The 24,065-nt window shown below is 32.6% G+C and overlaps 2 protein-coding genes and 1 long non-coding RNA gene across 4 annotated transcripts; all 3 read left to right on the top strand.

The window, feature by feature from the left end:
* The first annotated feature begins 1,820 nt into the window (after nt 1-1,820).
* On the top strand, nt 1,821-4,938 carry LOC129971806 (uncharacterized). The gene is made up of 2 exons (XM_056085782.1): nt 1,821-4,658; nt 4,840-4,938. The coding sequence occupies exons 1-2, from the start codon at nt 1,821-1,823 to the stop codon at nt 4,936-4,938; spliced, it is 2,937 nt and encodes a 978-aa protein (XP_055941757.1).
* Nucleotides 4,939-5,000: 62 nt separating this feature from the next.
* On the top strand, nt 5,001-5,696 carry LOC129971805 (uncharacterized). The gene has a single exon (XM_056085781.1). It carries the CDS (start codon nt 5,001-5,003, stop codon nt 5,694-5,696), a length of 696 nt encoding a protein of 231 aa, XP_055941756.1.
* Nucleotides 5,697-5,770: 74 nt separating this feature from the next.
* LOC129972218 (uncharacterized) lies at nt 5,771-23,850 on the top strand. Of its 2 annotated transcripts, none has more exons than XR_008784842.1 (5): nt 5,771-5,930; nt 10,859-11,042; nt 14,628-14,768; nt 15,166-15,263; nt 19,445-23,850. It is a non-coding gene; the product is annotated as an uncharacterized LOC129972218 (long non-coding RNA). The 2 variants fall into 2 exon arrangements; XR_008784843.1 differs by lacking the exon at nt 5,771-5,930 and adding an exon at nt 6,796-8,159.
* The last annotated feature ends 215 nt before the right edge of the window (nt 23,851-24,065 follow it).

The following is a 24,065-nucleotide window of genomic DNA, read 5'->3' as shown; positions in this document are numbered from 1 at the left end:
TCTGTTAGGCGGGCTTCTGTTCTAATGTTTATGTTTTGATGTAACGTTTTGTGTGTGTCGTAGTTTTAGATGTCCGTAAATGTAATTAGATGTAGTTAAAGTAGATTAAATGCTTTAGTAAGTGTTTGAAGAGTTATTGAGTTTTATATACTACATCACATGAGTATTGAGAACTAGGAATATTGATCCATAATAGAGTTTTTGGAGATCGATATCCGACATCTGGCGTCCGCGACAGGATATCTGCTACGATTCGTGTAAGTCATAACTTTTGAGCTTGTTATATTTTCGTAATGGAGAAACTAAAAAATTCTCGAAAACAGTATCGGAGACTCTTTACGATTGCTCATAGTGATTTTTTGAACTGTGAAAATGATTTGACTATCGAAGATAAAATTTTGAAATTAAAAATTGTAGAAGAGAAAGCGAAACTAATGGTAGCGAGTGAGTACGAATTTCGAGAACTATTGTTTGCTTCTGAAGAGACTGAAGAAAATATCAATAATGAAATCGACATTTCAGAGAGCTATATTGATAAGTGGCGAATTTTAGAAAATAAATTACATGATCTTTTGGATGAGAAAAAAGAACATTCTTCGGCTTCTACTGTTTCCGGAGCGGTGAGTACTACACCGAACAATTTATTGCATTATCCTAAAATCAATTTACCCACTTTTGATGGAAATATAAGGAACTGGTTGTGTTTTTGGGGACAATTTCAAAAAATTGATAACGATTCCAATCTCGATAACCATGATAAATATGCTTATTTAGCACACGCTATGGAGAAAGGTTCACCCGCTGACGAGTTGATTAAAAGTTTTCCCCCTGGTGGTGAAAATTATGAAAAAGCGGTTAAACAGTTGAAGCTACGCTATGGCAGAGAAGAGTTGCTCGTCGAGGTTTACGTGAGAGATCTGTTATCTATTGTACTATTAAAACAAAAGTTGCAAAAAATCCCCATACGTAAACTGTATGATCAATTAGAAACAAAACTAAGAGCTTTAGAGACTTTGGGAGTGACCAAGGATAAATATGCTGCAATGTTGTTCCCTCTAGTTGAATCTTCTCTCCCTGACGAGACTTTAAAGGCCTGGGAGCGATTCCGAACTACACATAGACGAGTGAGTGAAGAGGTGACGTATAGTTTAACAACCGAGGAAAAAGATACCTCTTCATGTAGGAAAATGCCAAGTAATGATCTAGATCGGCTTTTAGACTTTCTTCAGGATGAAGTGGAGGGAGAAGAGAGAATTGTGTTAGCCTCCCAAAGTTTTGATCAACCTAAAAAATCAAGCTTTTCCAACAGTCGTCGAGAATCTAACGAGAAGAAGTTTCAAACAAGAGTATCATCAGCAACTGATCTTTTGGCCTCTAATCTCAATAAGAAGAAGCTTTGCATTTTTTGTACTGAGGAACATAATTCATGGAACTGTAAAAAAGCTTCTAAACTGACTTTGCATGAAAAACAAAGTGCTGTAGAGAAGGCCCGTTGTTGCTTCTTGTGTTTGAGAGAGGGACATGGAGTGAAGACGTGCCGTTCCAAGTTCAACTGTCAATTATGTGGGAAGAAGCATCATTTATTTTTGTGTAGAGCATTGTCACCAGAACCCAATTCTTCCTCTGTCCCTACAGATATTAAAGTTCGAGAATCAATGATACAACACGACGAAGCTCTGGCCAACTTGTCTAAATGTTCCAATGTTTTCCTACAAACTTTAACCATTCTTGTGAGAGGAGAAACCACTAAACGTAAAGCTTGAGCCATCATTGACTCTGGATCTCAGCGGTCGTATATTCTGAAAGCAACAGCTGAAGAAATGAATTACAAGGCCAAAAGGAGAGAGTATTTACAACACTCACTGTTCGGTGGTTCCAATACCTCAACCTGCCAACATGATGTATATATGATATATTTGTCAAGCGTTTCCGAGGAGTATAGCTGCCATTTTGAAGTGCTCGGACAGGAAGTGATTTGTGACTCAATATTGTCTAGAAAACGAGGGTCACATTTTAAAGAACTTAGAGATTACAACATTCATTTGGCAGAAGATTTGGATGGTCCGATTGAAATTCTCATAGGAGCTGATGTTGCAGGAAAGCTGATTACCGGAAACCATCTCCAACTGAAAAATGGAATCACTGCCATTGAAACAAAGCTAGGTTGGACGGTTATAGGACGTGCCAATAGTGAGAATACAAGCTTATTAATCACTTCAATGCTCACGACAAGTGCTTGCATAACAGATTTGTGGACTCTTGACTCTCTTGGTATCACAGACCCATCTGAAAAGAAGACGGCGATTGAATTACAAGAAGCAGCGAGGCAGCATTTCTTAGACACAGTTAAAATAGAGAACAATAGGTATATTGTGAGTTTACCTTGGATTGAAGATCATCTTCCACTTCCTGACAATTTTGAACTTTCTGAGAAGAGATTACACAAAGTTGTAAAGAGACTTAAAACCGAAGGACTGTTCGAAGCCTATGGAGCAGTATTTAAAGAGTGGTTGGAAGAAGATATCATAGAAGAAGTGACTAAAGACGAGGTTAATCTCCCTGCACATTATTTACCACACCGTCCTGTTTTGAAGCAGAATAGTACCACCAAAATCAGACCTGTATTCGATGCTTCCGCCAGACAGAAAGGTGCCCCTTGCCTCAATGACTGTTTAGAAACTGGAGTTAATTTGATTGAATTGATACCAAATATCTTATATCGTTTTCGGTTGGAAAAAATTGGAGTTATTGCTGATATTCGCAAGGCCTTTTTGCAAGTTTGTCTGTCACCTTCAGATAAAGATTTTTTGCGTTTTCTGTGGATTGGAGAAGATGGTAAATTGAAGTACTTTAGACATTGTCGTGTAGTTTTTGGTGTGTCATGCAGTCCCTTTTTGCTTGGAATTGTTATTATGCACCACTTGCAAGAGGTCTTAAACCATCAAGATAAGAAATATCCAGAGAGGATGGTAAAATTATTAATGCAGAGTTTTTATGTGGATAATTGTGTGACAAGTGTGCCAAACGAGAAAGAGCTTGAACTCTTCATTGTGGTTGCGACCAATGTCATGGCTGAGAGATGTTTTCAACTAAGAGGCTGGGAAAGCACATGTTTAAAGGATAGAAGCGCTCCTGTCACGAATGTTTTAGGATTACAGTGGGACAAAGGTCTGGATACTTTGGGTATAAATATGAACAGCCTGAAGGAACTTTGTGTAGAGAATGTGACGAAGAAAACTATTCTATCTGCAGCTCATCGTATCTTCGATCCTATTGGTGCAACTTGTCCTGTTGCATTGTTTCCAAAACTTCTGCTACAGAAAACTTGGGAGCGAAAATTGAATTGGGAGGAAGAAGTGGACTCCAATACTAGAGAAGAGTTTCTGAAGTGGATGAGAGACATATTTCATCTCGAAAAGGTGCAAATTCCTCGACATTTAAAAACTGGTGATGCGAATGAGAAATGTTCCTTGCATTTTTTCAGTGATGCGAGCATGTATGCTTATGCAGCAGTAGCTTTTCTTCGAGTTGAGACGAGTGAGTATGTCAAAGTTCAGTTGTTAAGTGCTAAAGCCAGAGTTTCCCCAACGGGAAAGAAGAAGACCACTATTGAAAGACTAGAGTTATTGGCTGCTACAATCACTGCACGCCTTGCCTCATCTATCACAAAAGAGATCCCACATGAAAAAATCTATTTGTGGTCCGATTCAACGACAGTGATAACTTGGATAAAAAGAGAAGATGCTTGGAGTACCTTCGTACAAAACCGTGTTGTTGAAATCAGAACTTTGACTTCCAAAGAAAATTGGAGACATGTGCCTGGTTCATTTAATCCTGCCGATCTTCCAAGTAGAGGTTGTTCTGCCAAGAAACTAGTGCAGTCCAAATGGTGGGAGGGCCCTGATTGGCTATATTTACCTGCTGATCAATGGCCATTCTCAGATGTAGTAGTCAATGAAGATGAAGTGCTGAAGGAACGAAAGAAAACTCTTGTGTCTACCCCGACTGCCTGTTTGAGTGCTCACGCCATCGAAAACGTGAACACGGAAGAGCCTGATTGGTACTATAGTTACTTTTCCCAATATGAGAAAATTGTGCGTATGATCGGCTGGATATTGAGATTTTTTAGAAACTGCAAAAAACCAAAAGAATTGAGAAAATGTGATATTCTGGATGCAGAGGACTTTGAAGAAGCGGAGAAAATAGTAATAAAGATCATTCAAAGTGAAGCATTCATTAACGAAAAAGACGAGAAATTGAAAACTTTAAGAGTTTACAAAGATGAGGATGGCATCATCAGATTGAGAACAAAAATTGAGTATCGTGAAGACAGCCATTCTTTTCGAAGACCTGTAGTCCTTCCTTCTCAACACCATGTTGTGAAACTTTTAATAGTTTCTTTTCACAATAGACATGGACATGTGGGGACTCAAATGCTACTTAACCTGCTGAGAGAACATTTTTGGATCTTAAATGGCCGAAAAACTGTGCGATCGATCATCTCAAAATGTGTTATCTGCAAGAGGCATTCTGGAAAAAATTTAGATGCAGAGCCAGCCCCAATTACCAAAGATCGAATCAGAGACACTGCTGTATTCGAAATTGTAGGAGTGGACTTAGCTGGCCCATTGTACTTGAAAGATGAGAAAAAGACTTGGGTTTGTCTTTTCACATGCGCGGTGTACAGAGCTGTACACCTTGAGCTTCTATCAGACATTTCCACTGACACATTTTTGTTGGCCCTGCGCAGATTTGTGGCAAGAAGAGGTAGATGTTCAGTTATCTACTGTGACAATGGAACAAACTTTATTGGTGCTAGTAATTTGCTCCGTTCTTTAGACTGGAACCGGATCGTTGAGAACGGAGCAATACATCGCATTAAATGGAAATTTAACCCCCCTACTGCATCCTGGTGGGGAGGTTGGTGGGAGAGGTTGATTCGAGTTATGAAAAATGTACTAAAGAGGGTGTTAGGTCATGCCTTTTTGTCATATGAGGAGATGATCACGGTTCTCTGCGACTGTGAATCGATAATCAACTCGAGACCTCTCACCTATATTTCAGAAAGAGATACAGATTTTGTTCCACTGTCACCATCATTATTCCTACAAGACATTAGAGAAGTTGGAGTGCCCGACTGTGATGCAGCAGATCACAAAAGCCTAAATAAAAGGATAAAATATCGTCTTGCTTTGCAAAAGGACCTTAGGAAAAGATTCAGGTCTGAGTATTTAGGCTCGTTAATTCAAAGGCCAAAGCTTCAAAATAAGTCGATTATTTCTGTCGGTGATGTTGTTCTTGTAGGAAACGATAATCAGAAGCGTATCAACTGGCCCTTGGGACGTGTGACAGAAATCATCCCCGGAAAAGAGGGAATTACCAGACTCGTGAGACTTAAAACAGCCCGTGGAGAAATACTAAGACCGATTCAACGACTGTTTCCATTGGAGATAACTTATGATGTGGCTAAGGATGTCAGAGCTAAAGTGCAACAAGAGCAAGTTACTCCTAAAGTGCAACAACAGCAAGTTACTCCTAAAGTGCAACAACAGCAAGTTACTCCTAAAGTGCAACAAGAGCAAGCTGCTCATGAAGTGTCGCAGACACGAGTATTAGATCCTGAAGGTCCCATTTCAGAAACTGTCAAAACTCGATCTGGAAGAATCGTACATGGACCAAAAAGACTCGATTTGTGATTTTGAGATTTGTTGAGTTGCGAACTCTCCCAACTCAAGGTGGGAGGATGTAGAAAACTGACTGGTTACGAGATTATTTTTAAAAACTTTATTGTATCATTCTTGTATCTGGCAACTTCTGTTAGGCGGGCTTCTGTTCTAATGTTTATGTTTTGATGTAACGTTTTGTGTGTGTCGTAGTTTTAGATGTCCGTAAATGTAATTAGATGTAGTTAAAGTAGATTAAATGCTTTAGTAAGTGTTTGAAGAGTTATTGAGTTTTATATACTACATCACATGAGTATTGAGAACTAGGAATATTGATCCATAATAGAGTTTTTGGAGATCGATATCCGACAACCGCATCACGGATTATCAATCTTTCCTTGCAATGGATGCAAGTGCAGTTCTCTTTGGTTTGAGGCAGATCACTATGATGGCCATCAAAGATCATTTCTTCATTCGTCTCCGCGAATCTGCCCTTTCCACCTTCCTCGCAAACGCTACCGTTCATGACGGAAGCTCACACGAGAATGTCGTATAGTTTGAAGTCATGTGATCGAACCTGATTCATTCGATCGATCACATGACTTCAAACTATATGTCATGGGAGATCTTCTGTTTGCCTTTACAACGTGATAAACCTTTTCTTTAGATGCGAAATGTTTTTCGCAATATACACATACAAAATTTTTGTTATCACTTTTTTCTCCATTAATGCGCGATAAATGGACTTGTAAATTGCGTTTTTTATAAAATTCAGCGCCGCATAGTGCACACTTAAATTCCATGCTTATTGCTTATCCTTGCAATAAGGAACAATGCTTACTGCTGCATAGATAAAAATTGGTTACTGTAAAATTGGCGGGAAAAGCATTTGGCGGTCTTCAATTTACTGATCTGACAAACCAATCAGGTTCGACTTGTGCTCGGGTGTCTCCTGAGATCGAGGCGCTTCTAATCATCGAACTGTAACAGAATATTTTTAAATTAATATTTTTCTTAAGATTTGTGGGCAGCAGAGTTATATTAAATATATTAAGAATAAATCAAAATAGTTTATGAATAAAAAGAAAAAAAATTACATTACTTTTTTACCTATAATATTTTGAACGTTACTTGTTTATTATTTCGATCATTATAGGTAAAACCGGACTGGCTTTATTTAGACGAAAATTCAAACACGTGAATAATGTTGTTATATGAACGTTCTAATATAAAATCTATTTTATAAAATTCTTCCTTAGCTATTTTGTGAAATAACTGATGAAATAATTTAAAATGACGGTTGCACTATTCCTTCGATTTATAGGTTGTTATTCTTGAAAAATTATTGCAGATAATAATGGCGTGTACCATGTTGAAGTGTAAAATCTCAAACGTACTATTTAATCAAATGTTATTAAATTGATCATGTCCCGTAATGGAAAATAATTTTTGTGATTTTGTTTAATTAGATTTTAATTATGTTTTTGTAAACAATATTTGCGACCAAACACAAAGCCAGTACGGTCTCATTTTTTTAATATCTCGGTTTATTCTGTTTTTAACTTTCATCCAATAATTCGTATGGAAAAAAAATAAAAATAAAATGCTTTGAATTTTTAAGTACTTTTGAATAATTTTCCATCTCAACTTTAATTCTACATTGAATATTGTTACTGCAATGTAATGGAGCAGCTTGAAAATAAAATAACGTGTATTATTCATTATCGCTTTCTACTCATTAAAAAAATCATAAACGCTAAAAAAATTATTGATGTTTTTGAATTCTCATTGTATTTACTTTTTACATTTATACTACTATGCTCTAGTCATTTTTCAGGATTGCATACCTCATTTTTAGAATATCGAGAACTAATTTTAAAAAAATGTTATTTGAAATATAGAGTAAAATTTTAAGATTTGTGTGATGAATTTTTTAAAAAATGTAAATAAAATAGACGTAATGAAAAAAAATTTTGAATTATTTTTTTATTAAATTAAATGTGGAAAAAAAAATTCCTGGTTATGAGCAAAATGTGCTAAAGAAAATTGCATGCTATGAGAATAACATATCTAAAGTAAATGAGATCTGTTGTTTTTTAGATTTTTTTTCCTATATTGTGGCAATATACTTTTTTTTTTACACTTGTTAGATGTATGATGGATACCAAAATTTATTGTGGTATTTTTGCATGTATCACATGAATAAGAGTTGCTTTTATAACTTTTCTATCAAACTGTTTATGATTATTTAAAGTATAGAATAATTTTATTATGGAATTATAATTGTTTTATAGCTTCTAACATCATTCATTACTTCACATTATAGCTAGCTAATCTGTAATATTTTTTGAAATTACTGAATTATTGCTGATTTACTGAACTAAATATATTACTGAGAACAAAATAGATTACTTTTCTAATAAATTCTGGAATGTTAATTGGAATTGAGTACAAAAGTAATAATGTTCATTCAGATCTCTTTTTGTAAATATGTTGGTAAGTAGTTTTTTTTTTTTAAATTTGTTTTTGTACTCTTTTTAGCAATTTCATTTATCATTATTTTTTAAAAGTTCATCTTTTGAAGGAGATAGTTAATGTTAATTACAATAAAATTGAAATTGAATGTGATTTTTATATTTGAAGTGTAGAATTTTCTTTTTTTCTCTTCTGGATACAGATTTTTTCAGTTGCTCATTTTATTTATGTTCCATTATCATTGCTGCATCCAAAATTTAACATAAATAGCTGCCCAATGACTAACAGTAGTAAGGAAATTTGATATTTGAAGCTGTAAACAAACTAATGATACATCAATAAATTAGTCATTTTATATACTCTTCCAAATATATTTTATGAGTTCAGTTACTGAATACCTTGTGTTTAAAAGTAGAAGTAATTAATCCTAGAATGTAAATGTATAATATTTGCTATTATTTACTGCTGTGTTAATTGCATGGCATTGTGGGTCTTTAGGCTTAACTAAATGTCATTGTCTAACATAATGTGATGGACATATAAGATATTTGGCATTTTTTTTATGATTAATTGTTGGTTGCGTTAAGCATGCCATCTTTGTTTATTAATCACTAGCATGCAGTTAATATGCAAGTATTTGATATTATTGAATTGAATTGTATTCAATGTTCATAGAAAATGTTGTCATTCCTATTTCATTTTTAATTTATTCTAATTTCCTACCGACAACTTCTCAAATATATTATCTTTATGGAATGTTTTTCATGGACCAGAGAAGTTATTTTTTGTTTATTTTGCTATTGTCTTCTATTTATAAGAAGATAGTAGTGTTTTGATGTGGAATTTAGAAATCGAACTTGAAAAATGTCTTTGATATGATTGTATTTAATATTTTGGCATGAAAAAAATATTTTAATACCTAAGCAGGAGACTTATACAACACAAAGAGAGAAAAGCAGTTATAATAATTTTTTTCAGTAATTTTTATACAGCATATTTTTTACTCCAAATTGCTTTATACTGACTATTGATTTCATTTTTGTAAGTTTATTAAGTCTTACATTTATATGACCAAAATAAATAAGTTTTAATTTTAAAATTGATTTGTTGAAATGAATGCATTTAGATATATATTCATTAAAAGTAAATCTTTTGGATAACTTGAAAATCAACGAAAAAATTCATCTAATATAATTCTACAAATTATATGAACATTATTTTTTCATAATTTAATTGATGTATCAAATTATAGTGAATGATTAAATGTGATCAATACCCCATTCAGATATAATCTTTTTTAAATAAAAAATTAATATTAAAACGTTCAAATCATTTCAACATCAAGGTTACAAACTTTTTTAAAGAATAGGGTACATCTAGATGACTCGGGAATCCTGTAGTAATACCGAATCAGAAATTCTTGTCAAACGAGATTGATGACATTGCAGGTATACAGGATTCATTTCAAAATATTTCCTAAGAGTATCTTCAATTCAGTATTCCATAGAATGGTTTAATGATTATTATCAATAATATTATAAGTATCCATATTGTGCAGAGTGTGATCATTAACTAATAATATCTGAGTCAATATCACCAAATTCTGAATTTAAATCTGATATGTATTTTCATACCGAAGCTCTGAAAAAAAGACTTTGAGAGTCAACTTAAAATGTAACTTACACTTTGGGAGAGCAATACAAATTACACATCTCTCTCCCCTTGTCCCAATGAAAGAAGAATGAGAATGTAAAAGAAATGAATGCTTTTAATTAACAACTTATATTATATTCTTTCCTTGGAATTAAGAATTTCTTTGGGAAGGCTTGTGACACTTGTACATGTGCGATGTTATTTGAACAACCTTGCATTAGTTGGTAAATTTAACTCTCATTCATTTTTTCTTAATTATATTTACTTGATTCCCTTTTTTTTTTTTTTTTAAATCTGTGTGCATTTTACATTTGTACTAGAATTTTTTTGTAAGCCAAATCTAGGGTTATTATTTTCTAGGACTGGAAGAATCTTTCAATTGCTAAAATTGTCTAAAGTTCTGTTCCAACAATATCTCACTCATTTTATAAATATGATTTACTGATGGCTTTGCAAAATTTTTGATTACATTTAGTTTGCTGTAAATTTTGTGCCATAAATTACCATTTTTTTAGTTGCATTATTGTTGAACTTTTTTTGAATGGTAAATAATAACTGAGATGCTGTTAATAATATTTTGACAGTAACATTGTCAAATGCTTTTTTTTTATTACTTAATTTGCCAATGGTAACATTTTATATTTGTTATCTAGCTTCTGTCATATGATAAAAATATAAGTTTTTGAAATTTTGACCTTTAGAAATTAAGCTAAATATTTTCAACTAAGAATATGCTTGAAGTTTAATGGATTTAATTGTTAAGAATCCACTGTGCAACAATTATTTAGAGAATTGTATTTTTATTCTTAACTAGTTTGAACAAGAATAAAAGTAAAGGAAAACAATTATTTTGAATTAGATGTTTGCTTTTACGATTATCTCATGAAATTTGTTAAATTTTGTCTCTAGAAAATTAATGTTTTTTGTAAAATTCACCAGATGTAATCTATGAAGCTGTCTTTTATAAAGATTTTAATGTAATTTGTTTTTTGTTGTAAAATTAAAAATCTTTTTTACTAAAGCATCAAGTGAACCATCTTTTAAGATCAAAACAATAACTCTTTTAGATTTTGGATTATATTTAAGAAAAAAAACCATATTCATGGACAAAAACTTCATGGCTTAGAGAAAATACAACAGAGGAAGAAGAACTGAGACAAAAAAATCAAACTATTTTGAAATCTCTTATTGGAAGAATGACGAGCAGTATCAGAAATTTTGAAAGAACGATCTTTGCTTTTAGATAATTTTGTAAGTAAAACAGCAAATATTTGCTTTATAAATATGTTTTTAAAAATTTCCTTTATTGAAAGCAAAGAAGGTACTTTTTTTTTTTACTACTACTGGTTAACAGTTAAAAAAAAATGACCATTTCTTGTGACTTTCTGGTAAGCCTTGTTCCCATGACTAGATGGATCTCGCCATCCACCATTCTTCTAGTCATGGAAAGACAAAGATACTTTATTGCACCTATAGGTTGAGGTAATGGGGCTTTTGCTGCATATTTTCATTAAAATGCTCGGAAATCAAGAACCAGTAATTGGATTGGTTAGTTTAATCATTTACATGTCCCAACAGTCTTTTATAAATTGTGAAGAGTGAATATACAATTTCACTTAGTAAGTTTCAAGAAGTTCTTTATGCAGTGGCATAATAAAATTATTATTTATATAGAATAAGTTTTCAAATGAAGTAATGGTTTCTGTTTATTATACATTCAATCATTTGTGCTTTGCAAATTAATTTTGGATTTGCTATTATTCTGATTTTAACATTATTGTTATAGTTAACTAGCTGTGTTTGGTGACCACGTTGTTTGCCCAGGATACTGACTTTTTCAACTGCCAAACTATTTATTAATATTAAATACATTTATTAAAATTTCACCTTCTTATTTATAAGACTGAAATATGTGAATGGAATCAGTCTAAAAAATTATTGCTTGGGCAAATTAATATATATATATATATATATATATATATATATATATATATATAATATGTTATCATTAACATGTCTGATGCAGTAATTTTATGAAATAACATCATATTGTATGAAATATTAGATATTATACTTTAACAATGCATGCCTTATTGATTACTTGTCTAGCAACGGTTAAGCCTAATTTGATTCTAGATTAAGCTTTGACTTCTTTGATGTAAATTTGTTTGACACCAAAATTTGATTTCGTTTACTTTAGTGTCCTCCTAAAGATTCTGTTGACCGTGATACCCCTTATAAACATTTTTTATATTTCGCAGCTTCATTAATTAAATAAACAAAGCATTATAATTTTTTTTCCTATAACAAGAAATTCTTATGAGAAAAAAAAAAAAACATTGGTAAGATGAAAAATTTTATTTTGGATTTATTTATTTTATTTCTCCTATTTTATTTCTAATTATCATGTTTCTAGCATAATGTAAAATTTTAATTCACATTTATTAACAAGATAAACTTTTTTTCAAATACATTTCAATTCTGAATTTTAAATTATTTTGAATGTATAAAATAATGTGGAATCTAGGATCAAATGTGGAGAAACATCTTTTGCAAATGTTTTCAAAATGTCCTCCCCTCATAAAATCAAGGGAAAAAAATATCATTTAAATTTATGTAAGCTTTACAAATCTAACTTTTGGTCAAAAAAATTCAGAGCAATATATATTTTTTTCTTTTGATACAATAGACCTGAAAATTTTGCAAAAGGAGCTTCTCCATATTTGATCCGAACTTTCACATTTCTTTCTTTCTTTTTACAAGGATCTGAGTTTATCTAGTCATTAGTTGAATAAGAGCTTATGTTTCTTTAACTAAATATTATTTTTAGTCTTTTCCCCTTGGTAATTGCCTTGTATTTTAATAAATCACAGAAAGTTTCTTGTTACTCTATAATAATTTTTAATGGCATTGTATCAGAAAATGAGTAGAAATATTTTTTATTTTCTGTGAATGTATTGTGCACAGTACACTCTTGGAAAATTTGTATTTTAATTGTACACTGAATGCATTGCAATCAAATACATACATAAATATATCATTAAAATATTAATAGAATGATTAGATTACTTATTATGATTTGGACAAATTTATGCTATTTCTTCAGTGTTTAAGTGTTAAAACTTTTGTAAAAGTTTTTCCCTCCTTTCTGGCAAAGAGAAATAAATGTTCTACTTTCATGTTGTTTAGTCAAGTTTTTCATGTTTAGATTAGTAGTATTTCTAAATTTAGTAAATAATAATAATAATAATAATAAAATGTTCTGCTTTCAGTTTTCAAATTTCTCATATCATTCTAACATTACATTTAACTTCAGAATTATGCAGAGTATAATTTAGTATATTGTATTCGGCTTTCAGTCACATTCAAACAAATATGAATGTTGAACCTTTGAATTAAATAATGTTGCCCTTTTCTTTTTAGATGCCCAGTTTGTCATTATTACTTCCAATGTTCTGAACAAACTGTCTCAATTAAAGTTCCTTTAAAGTAAATTTTTAATCAAAAATTCATAAGATCAATTTTTTTTATAAAGATAAGTTGTATCTAATAAAATATTTTTTTTTTTTTTAAATTTTTACTTTATTAATCTTTTTGCATATTTTACAAACTTCTCATTCCTTTTCTCTGTCAGTATTTTCTAATCTTTATGTTTGTGCACAGTACAATCTTTCAATTGATAATTCGAAATAAAGTTGGTTGAAAGTAATATACTTCACAGTATGAAATTATTTGTAATTTAGATGCCGTAGAGATATTTATTTTTACATCAATATTATCAGTAGAATTGGTATTTTTATTGTCTCATAAAGGTTGACAAAAAGTGGTTTACAAGACTTTATATAATTGGATATTAGTGCTAGATAAATTCTGGGAAGAAATACGGCCAGAGTAATGACTTATTTCCAAAAGTTATTCACACAGACAAAAAATGAACAAATATAAAAGTGCCAGTTTACTGACTAAGAATATCATTCAAATCCGATCAATGACCTAGAAAATGGAACAAAACATATCCAAACTGTATTTATAAGCAGGAATATATCTGAGTTTCTTGTGCAATAAATAGCCTTATCATGGAAGAACAAGAGTATAAGGTTCCAATTCAGTTTTTTTTAAAGACACACCTACACTTCAGCATGTAAGTGTGTCTTTTACAGAATGCTTAATATAAGTTCAATCTTAAAAATGTGGAACAGAAATGCTGGCTCTAAATTTGATCAGATATTCCCAGCCATAAATATTTTAATGTAAATTAATGCCAATTTTGTTTTGGAGTTTGCATCTATGTTTTTCTTGTCTTTTCTTGTCACCTGTTTCTTTTAATAAAATTCTCATTATCAGAAACACGAATGGATTTCATTGAAATTCAATGGAGGACTTCTTGTATTGCTGAAAAAAAACTTGAGTGGTAATTTTTGACAGTTACTTTAAGGTTGTATCTATGGACCAAAATTTCCATGTCAAGCAAAAATAGTAACTGAAAGATCCTCTTAGAGAATTAAAATGGATTCTGATTTATGATTGTAGGTTCCTTGCCATGGTTCAAATTAATGATGCTTTAATTTTTTTTCAAAATTTGAATAACTAATGGTTAATTAATTGTAACAATTAGAATTTGTTAATAATTCTTCATTGTATATTTACTTTTTAAAGAAAGCAAAAAATAAGCAAGGAAAAGCAATAAAATTAGATAGAAATGAAAAATGTAGCTGTCCTATAAATATACGCTGTACACTAATAGGTTAAATTATCAAATAAAAACTTTTATGTTGATTAATTTTTAGCTTATAATGAAAATATAACTTTTTAATATTGGTGCTTTTATTTTCACAGGTGCATGCATTTCAGATTTCTAAAAATAAAGCCTTAAACTGTTGATCTTTTTTACTGAATATTCAACGGGGATGAAAGTATTATATGAAACCAACAAAATTGTATACTCACGGAAATTACAATGCAAGTATACATTTTCAGGTAAATATCAACTTCCAAAAATCATTGCAAAAAATATTATGCTCACATATGTTTTCAGGATAAATACCAATTTTCAGAAATCATCATTGCTGTTTCCAAATATGATGTTTAGATATGCAGCTATTAGTTTAATTAGACCTTCAAATTAATTTTACTTTTGCAACAGATAGAAAGGAAGCAATGGACGATTGCCAAAGTGAGATCCTGTCATACTTTTTAGGATACAAAAGTACTTCAAAAGTTTTTATTTCTCTGTATCTCTTTTGAATTAAAATCATAATTGAAAATATAATGAGACAATTAATATTTTACAGATACATTAAATTTTATAAACATCATTAAATGTTACTTTTCATATCAAAAATTTACTACTTTAATATTGCTTTTATATGTGCAGGAATATTTGCCTAAAGGCACCAACATATGAAATAGTTTCTGCAGATTCTTCTCACAACCACCCATGAGTGGGCAGGTGGTACTCTACTTGTTCCTAAGGTATGTGATGGGATAAAATATTCTTTACTTTTCAACTTTTTGATAGCTTCAACTGAAATGAAATATTAATAAATTTTGAGAATATTTTTCTTAACTAAAATATAATTTAGACCTAATATAACTAAGCATACTTTTTAAAAAAGATACTCTTGCTATGATTTAAAAAATAATAATTAGTTTGCTATACGAATTTATTCTATGTAAGAATTGCAGCATTTTATTTGCAGTTATGTTTGATATTTTGATGCCTTGCTTGTTTGAAAGGATTTGAATTTTTACCAAACAAAAAGAAAAAAAAACTGACTGAACTGTTTGAATTAAATTGATAATAATGTGCACTTATGTAAGACGAATAACAATATAACCACTTTTCTCTGATCACCAATAAAATTCTTCAGCAAAGCAATTTATATATCAGTAGCAAAAATGATTCCAATATCAGTTAGTCAAATAATGATTACAGTGTCATATTTGAAACAAGGTAAACTTCAAATTTTTGTATTTGTTGATCCCACTTCTAAAATAACACAACTGTCAATTCATGAATGTTTCTGATATGGGTTAATAAAATAAAATTGCTCTTTTTTTTATCCTTATACTTGTTCTGTAGAATTTAGCTATTCATTTTTGTGAATATTCTTACTTTCAAAACCATTGTTGACCTTAAAAAAATTAGCTGAACATTGCAAAGAAGGAACACACAATATCAAAAAGAAGTTTGCAATATCTCATTTTTCTGAATAGTCAAAAAGTTTCTGTTTAATACAAGGAAGAGTAAATAGACATAAGAATACTACTTAATCATGACACTTCCACAAACATAGGATTATCATATTTTTCCTCATTTTATAGGAATGATATATTTCCAAATAAAAGTTCTAGAAAAGTCTCTCTGTTGATGATTATATGTTAAGAATTAATATATTTGAGTTGTTACTGGCTATAGAAGCAATCATTATTTAATTGAAATCTGGCAGGAAATTGAAGTCTGACTCATGTTTGAATTACTGCAGAAATTTATGATTCAGAGCTCCTTTTCTACTCAGAGATATTTTGATAATATTTTAACATAACCCAAGCATATCAAAAATTGCTTCTGTAATCTTTTCAAATGTTTCTTTTTTTTTTATCTTGGATCATTTTTGGCTCATTTTCTTCCCTGTATATTATGAGGACATCCTCATCATTTCTTCTGAGTAAAACTAAATCACTATTTTGATTGAATTCTGAAAGTTCATAACTTTTTTGGTCCAATACACCAACAATTAATTATATTGTTGCTCTGTTAAATGTATGATCACTGTAATCCACATTCATGTTCTGCTGCTTAATATCTGCTTGGTGCAGTATATCTTTAGGAAGAGTTTCCTTGTGTTTCATCCATTATTGTTTGGGAAAGACGTCAAACATGTTTGTAACATAATAGCCAACAGATTATGTAAATTCTTAGGGCGATTGAGATGCAGCTTCTTCTAATGCATTATTCCAGTGTTCATCGTTCACTAGAAGTCCTCTGTACTGACAAGCAAAGTTTGTAAGCTTTGTGTAATTTTTGTAGATTCTATCATATTTTCTCAGATCTATAAATGGCATCGAACATCTTGCTTCATGCAGTAGAAGTGGAAGATAAAAGTATTCTGATTTGATCGAGTGGATTATGTACACTCATCTTAAAGCATTGTTTAACCTTATTACTGCCTCTTCTGGTATCTTGTCTTCATTGTAGTACTTGAGTATTTGTTTCAACAATAGGATGCATGCAAACTCATTTTGTTCACAAAGTTTGAAGAAAGATAGGAGTTTCCTTTTCTGAAATATTTGGGGAGATTGAGCAGCAATTGTTATTGTGAAGTGGACTTTCTGGCCATTATCAAGATGAACCACTGCAAAGTTCTTTCATTAATTAGAAAATTGAATATTCTCCCGTTTCGTTGCAGTTGACATTCCTTCCCATTTGATACTGGCAAATCTCATTTTGATCATTTTTTGCATTGACGAGTTAACATGCAGCCATATAATTTATATATATCCCACTTAACATCTCCAAATATCTGTACCTTTGTATTGAGATTGATTAGGAATTTTTTATTATTTTATTATTATTATTGTGCTTTTTATGAAAGATTTTTGCCAACAAAGCATGGTGATCTCGTTTTTTTATTTATTTTTTTTATTGAACAGATAGTTCTTCCTGTATTTCTGATCAGTTTGGATTGCATAAAAAATATTGAAAATTTTTTTGGGAAAAAGGAAATATGTTATGAAAAATAGGGAGAAATCTTGATACATAAAAATAGGAAAAATAAGAAAAATGTTAAGGAAAACGGGGTGAAATCCTATGAAAAATGGGGAAAATTTTACGCATTCCCAGTCTACCATAGATTTTCATACAGGCCTTGGCATCTTGAGTAGTAGTGTGCATGTATCTGGGACTTAGCAATGAAACTAGGGGAGGGGGGCTAGGTGATCAGTTGACAAGCATTAACAACATTTCTATTATTCAATACAATAAAAAAAAGATTATCTCATCCTTAATTAAAATCTTTATGAATCAGTGGGATATTATCCAATTAAATATATTTCATTTATGCACTATTGCTAATATATGTGATGAAATAATTAGATCTAAAATTAGTTGATGAAAGAGCCACCATCAGGGATCCTTGGGTAATTTACATTCCATTACAAAATATTGATCCAGCAACTCATCAGCTCCGATGATTCACCAATAAAAATTTTACAGCTATAATTCTATTGCAAAAATGAATAAAATTCCTTAAAATAACTCAATTTACATGTATCATTTATCCAGCACTTCTATTAAATGCTTTACATGCCACAGGAATTATTTTATAAATGTTTTCAGTATCAAAAGATGAATCCTGAACAGAGGAAACAGCCAATGTTTCAATTATATCTATAGAAAACTGTCTTTCTGTCAAACAAAAGAAAATGCCTGTAAGTCTTTTTCTGTGCCACTTTTGCAAAGTGAAACATCATTCGAGTATGAATGATAGTAATAATTAGAGAAATCTTAATCACTGGAATTTTCGCTGGTCAATTCACGTCAGCCCAAATGCCAGTGGCCATTCCATTTCACCCAGCAAGAAGATCTTGATTTCAGTGGAAACACGGCTTTACGGGATAGTAATAAAATTTGCTTTGGAGGTCTCCTCAAAATTTTCTCGCACACTTTCTAATAACGATGTTATTCAGTGAACGCCTTGCATGGCATTGGCATGCAATAGTTACTAAATAGTAATCCTTACCATGAATTTAGCAATTTTACTGAATCTATCATATGATCCTTGGCGAGTGTTTTGGTGATTAATCCGTGGTATGCGGTCAAATGTATCCAAAAAGCAAAGTTGGGTTTCAGACGATTGAAGCAAAAATTTGATATAAACTGCACTTAAAGTCACAATATCATGTACCAAATTTTATATATTTCATTCATTATTTGATACATAGTCATTGCGCTTTGGAGTTATCGTGTTTCGATGTTTCTGAAAGTACAGACCGACAGACGGCCAAACCCTTGTTGAATTACACTGATATCTGATTGACATGTATATAAAAATCTCTGTGATCTGAAAAAAATCTGTTAAATCTGTGTCCGTTTTATTCATTTAGCTCTCTTTGTTTTAAAGTTATCATGTTAACTTATTTTCGAACAGCCGAACAGACAAACTTTCTCTGAACTGATTTTGTTCAAAATATTGATAGAAATCTACATATTTGGTTTTAAGTTTATGGACCTAATTTCATCTGTCTAGCTCAAAGCATTTATGAGTTATCTTTGTTACAGATGGGCATTTTCCAACAATCTTTTTTTCGAACTCATGGAGGAGGTCAACATTTAAACAAATAAGTTGAATTAAAATTTCACAATGTGGAATGTTACATCCATTTCAGATGGTGTCATTCAATTTCACAGATTTGCTGATACATCATCTCTTGCTTAACAGCTGTCATTTATTGTAACCAAAGACAAAGAAACACAGGTAGCGTAAATTGCTAATTTTATGACTGTAGTCCGACTCATTATGCAAGTGTCCTTACCACGATTATAGCTTTGTGTTTGCCTTATTTGTTTCGCACAATTTTAAAGATTTTAAAACAGTATAAATTTGAAATTTTCTCATGGACTGATTCTAATGTTGTCCTTTCCTTGCTTTCAGCCCATACCGGCAAATGAAAGATCTTTTGTTGCGGACAGAATTTCTGAAATTCTTGACATTCTGCCATCTAGGCATTGGAAACATGCCCGAAAGAAAGCCCTGCGGATATTGCTTCACGAAGTATTGATCCTGGTCTCTTTCTAGTGTGCAGCCTTTGATGGTCAGTCTGTCCTGTCTGGCTTCAGTTAGATAAATAAATTTTTAAAAAATGGTCCGAGAAAACAGATTCGGAAAATGAATCAGAACAATGATCTGATTTGATATTTAATTTCCTCATACAGAAATGAATAATGGTTTATGATTTAGTCAATGAATAGAATAATTAACGTCATTGCTTTTTGTCAAAGCTTCATCAGTAACTGTAGAAGTCATGCTCTAAACGTACAGAATTCTAATAACTAATCGTTTCTCAATTCCAGTGAAAGGCAGATATCTCTTCGCACCATTTTGCTAATTATTCTGAATTCTATTCTTATAAAATAAAATATGTAAATTTTTTCCAAAATCTCTTAATCATTTGCCTTGAAGTACGCATATCGAGATGCTTTTGTTATAGAATCACCTACGACGTGCTACACACATTAATAAGCAACTGTTACAGAAGTAAAAATGATATTCACGACCCATCGCCTGTGATTGTTTGTCGGAACACTATCTTAGATTGAAAATTAATCCATTTAGAAGATATAATTCTTTTCCCATTTTCTGTAAAGTGTTGGATACATTGTGCGGCCTCACTGCATGTTAAAATGAATTGTTTAAACCTGCGCATTTGTGAATTTCTTACCACTGCAAATGGATAATATAGATTAATGCTTTTCTATACAAAAACGGAATGTTAGGGTCGGAAGAACGTTTGCAGAACTCATCAGTGTCATTTCAAGCAAAGCATTCTGTGATTTTGTTTTCCAGCCATAAACCAAGTTTCCTACTTATAAAAGAATTCTATCTTCGTGTTAAGCCAACATTGCTACCAACATTCTTCGATAAAAAGTTTGGATTTTAAGAGGCAAAAGACTTGTTTGAAAAATCGTGTACCACCGTGCTATCTCCATCCGTTTCCAACAAACTACAAGGGTTGGAATTTTAATAGTGGCAACACTGCTGTAAAAACGCTACGCAACAAAACCAAAGAATGTCACATATACCACACGTTAGCTACATACCTACCTTACCTCTCATCAAAAAGACACGTCCTTCCTACGTCACGCGCATGAGGATTGACGCGAAGAACTGATCCTTGTATTAGCTTGCGGTCTAAAGTAAGTGTTGTCAGGATGTTTTCAAAACAAGAACAACGAAATTGTATAAAAATTGAATGTGCCAGAGGTCGTATAGCACGACAATGTCATGTAGGACTTCAAGAGGCTTGCGAGGAAATCTGCTTTACCTTACAGAACTGTTGCAAGATGGATAAAAGCCTTCAATGAAGAACACCAAAATGTGTCAGACATGCATCGGACAGGTCATTCAAGTGTCAGCGAAGCAGAAGTGCATGCTGTTGCCACAATAATGGACAGTGATCGATGCCAAGCCATTCGTGAGCTGACTCAACAGACAGGATTTGTGTTTACGACTGTGCTACACATTCTGAATAACGCCTGGGCATGAGAAAAATTGCTTCACGATGGGTTCCACTTCATTTGACGGAAATGCAGAAATGGCTACGATACAATGCTGCTCGAATCCACTTTGAGTGCGAAGGAGATGCTTTTTTTACACCGTATCATTACGCTGGATGAGACTTGTCCAGATCGTACCAGCCAAAACTCAAACGCCAATCAATCGAAGGGCGTCATTATGGGCCACCTTGAAGTTCGAAATTTTTTCAGAATGATGAGGATTATGTTCAACCTCCAGATATATCTTCAAGTGATGAAGAGATATTGGAAATTGAAGATACCGATGATACTATTTTATCAAGTGAGTGCAGACCTGGTCCTTCTCAGCCCATTGAAGTGACTTGGGTACCAAAGGGCAACTCAAAGACTGTTTTGCCAGATTTCTGTGCGGAAGCAAGTCCATCAGAAGACATTCTAGCAATACTGAAAAAAATCCAATTTCTATATTCTTGGCATTATTTACAAAAATTCTCATGGAAGAAATAGTTTTCCAAACAAACCTCTATGCAACGCAAGAAGGAAAGCAATTTACTCCTCTAACTTTAGAAGAACTGATGAGATTTTTGGGTATAAACTTGCTAATGGGAATTAAAAGAATAACGAGCTATCGAGATTATTGGTCGTCTTTTGAAGATCTGCATGGTGGATATATTTCGAAGCAGATGTCTATGAAAAGATTTTCCTGGATTCTGAGCCACCTGCATTTGAATGATAACACGGTTCAACCAAAACATGGTGAAGAAAATTTTGACAAATTATATAAGGTGCAACCTTTTCTGTCAACTTTGGGCAAAAACTTTCAAGCTGCTATAAAACTGGACAAAATCAAGCTATTGATGAGTCCATGATAAAATTTAAAGGTAGGAGCTCGATCAAACAATACATGCTGAAAAACCGATAAAGAGAGGCTATAAAGTATGGATGAGGTGTGAAGAAAATGGATACGCTTCCCAGTTTGAGATTTATACTGGAAAAATTGATCAGACTGTACAGAAGAACTTAGGCGAAAGTGTTGTGAAGTCACTCAGCAAATCTCTCTATGGGAAAAATCATAGATTGTTTATGGATAATTTTTTTACGTCCTATGGATGAGACTTGGCCAGATCGTACCAGCCAAAACTCAAACGCCAATCAATCGAAGGGCGTCATTATGGGCCACTTTGAAGTTCGAAATTTTTTCAGAACCCCAGCAATGTGAAAGTTATGCTGATTCTCGTGTATGACTGTGATGGTGTCATCCTAACGCATACCGTTCCCCCACAGCAGGCCGTCAATGCGCAGTGTTACTGCTCATTTTTGAGCAGCATCTCAGATCAGCTTTGAGAAAATAACGGCGAAACTTTCAGTACAACGTCCCTATCATTTTGCATGACAATGCTCGGCCGCATGCAGCGCAAGCTGTGGCTGATTTGCTCGATCGATGGGGCTGGAAAGTACTTTACCAATCACCATACTACCCAGATCTAAGCCCAAGTGACTTTGACTTAATTCCTAAGATGAAGAAACCATTTCGTGGCATTCGCTTCAAAATTGTTCCAGAGATTCTTGCGGCAGTAGACCGGTCCATTCGAACTATCAACAAAACAGGCGCTGCTACAGATGTTCTGCGACTTCCCCATCGTTGGATGAAGATCTGTAAAACATACTGAATATAGCTTCCATATTGAAGATCTGTAAAACATGGTAGCATGAATCACTTTTGTATTCCATGTAAATAAAGAGTTGCCACTATTAAAGTTACAACCCTCGCAAATCCCAACAATTAAAGGATAATTTATCGAAGCACCGAGTTACTCCAAACTGTGCATTTTATTGAACCAGTCTGTATTATGCAAGATCAGTTGTAGTAAAATCTAACAAAATCCAAAAGTAATCAAAGCATGGATTGCCATTTTTGTTTCTCTGCCGACGAAATCTCATTATTTTGAACTTGTTATTGTAACGTTTTCCCTCACTGGTTAATGGCATTCTGACCAGTTGTAACTTCTCCCGTTTTTCCACTCATAGTTAAGTGCATGCGGATCTTCAGATGTGGATCCCTTTCACCTGGAGAGTCATTGTATCTGGCCAAATGTTATTATATCCAGGTATGGAAAAACAGTTGTGTATCCCGTCAGATAGATCCAGCATATCTTCAAGAGAGAGGAACGTCAAAACATTCAGATCCTAACCTTTTTTTTTCTTTGTGAAGAGACTCCTCAAGTCATCAACAACCGATCATTCACCAGCAACCATTGTCATTAAGTGTCAAATCCAGGTGCACTTCAGCAGGCGTTAGTAACGAATTGATTATAATTGACATATGCTCAAGAGGTGGCCTTAGTTCCTTAATAGACATTCCCTCAGTTTGGGATTAGACCATTGAGAAAACATTGCTGAGCAGCTATTTGGTGATAGGGAACTCAATTTCACCTATGAGAAAACCAGAGGTTGTTATCAGATGGAAATAAAATGCGATTGTGTGTTTTTTTAGAGGAAAGTGAGAAGAAAGGCTTCGAATTAGAATTCGAGGAGACTTCGGAGTGCGGAAAAGTTGTTCCTTATTTTTTGAGAAGCACCGTGTGATTCGGGCTTCCACTCGATAAAGATCGATGGATTTCTGGAGTAGCTGTTTATAGCTAACAGCCTGTTAGCGGTTTTTTTGGTGACTTATTCTCCGATTTGATTGTGGAACTATTGCGTGATTGAATTGTTATTTGATTTTTGTAAATAATTTTAACCTGTATGAAAACAAGTTGTTCGTTGTAAATATATAGGTCTGTAAATAAAAGCATTACTTTGTTACGCTACTCTCTTATTTGATTGATCTTGATCAAGATATAACAATGTTAGCGATTACACTTACGATAGTTTCATGGCTGCTTTAAAACGCTTCAGTGGAAGACAAGACCTTACCATGTTATATCTATTACGATAAGGGCAAACCTACAGTCGGTGTGGGTACATTTTAAATATACGACAAGTTTTAATAGATTGTTCAGATCTGACTTCGTTATGTT

This window comes from Argiope bruennichi, chromosome 6 (genome assembly GCF_947563725.1).
Source record: "Argiope bruennichi chromosome 6, qqArgBrue1.1, whole genome shotgun sequence".
Classification (NCBI taxonomy): Eukaryota; Metazoa; Arthropoda; class Arachnida; order Araneae; family Araneidae; genus Argiope; species Argiope bruennichi.
Note: the sequence above shows the minus strand (reverse complement) of the source record. Positions and strands in the feature narration are given on the sequence as shown.

Bases quoted from the DNA above. Each gene is read 5' to 3' on its own strand.
- LOC129971805 (XM_056085781.1), top strand. From the start codon at position 5,001: ATGATCACGGTTCTCTGCGACTGTGAATCGATAATCAACTCGAGACCT.
- LOC129971806 (XM_056085782.1), top strand. From the start codon at position 1,821: ATGAATTACAAGGCCAAAAGGAGAGAGTATTTACAACACTCACTGTTC. The intron at 4,659-4,839 runs GTTTGTCTTTTC...TCCGTTCTTTAG, and splicing joins AAGATGAGAAAAAGACTTGG to ACTGGAACCGGATCGTTGAG.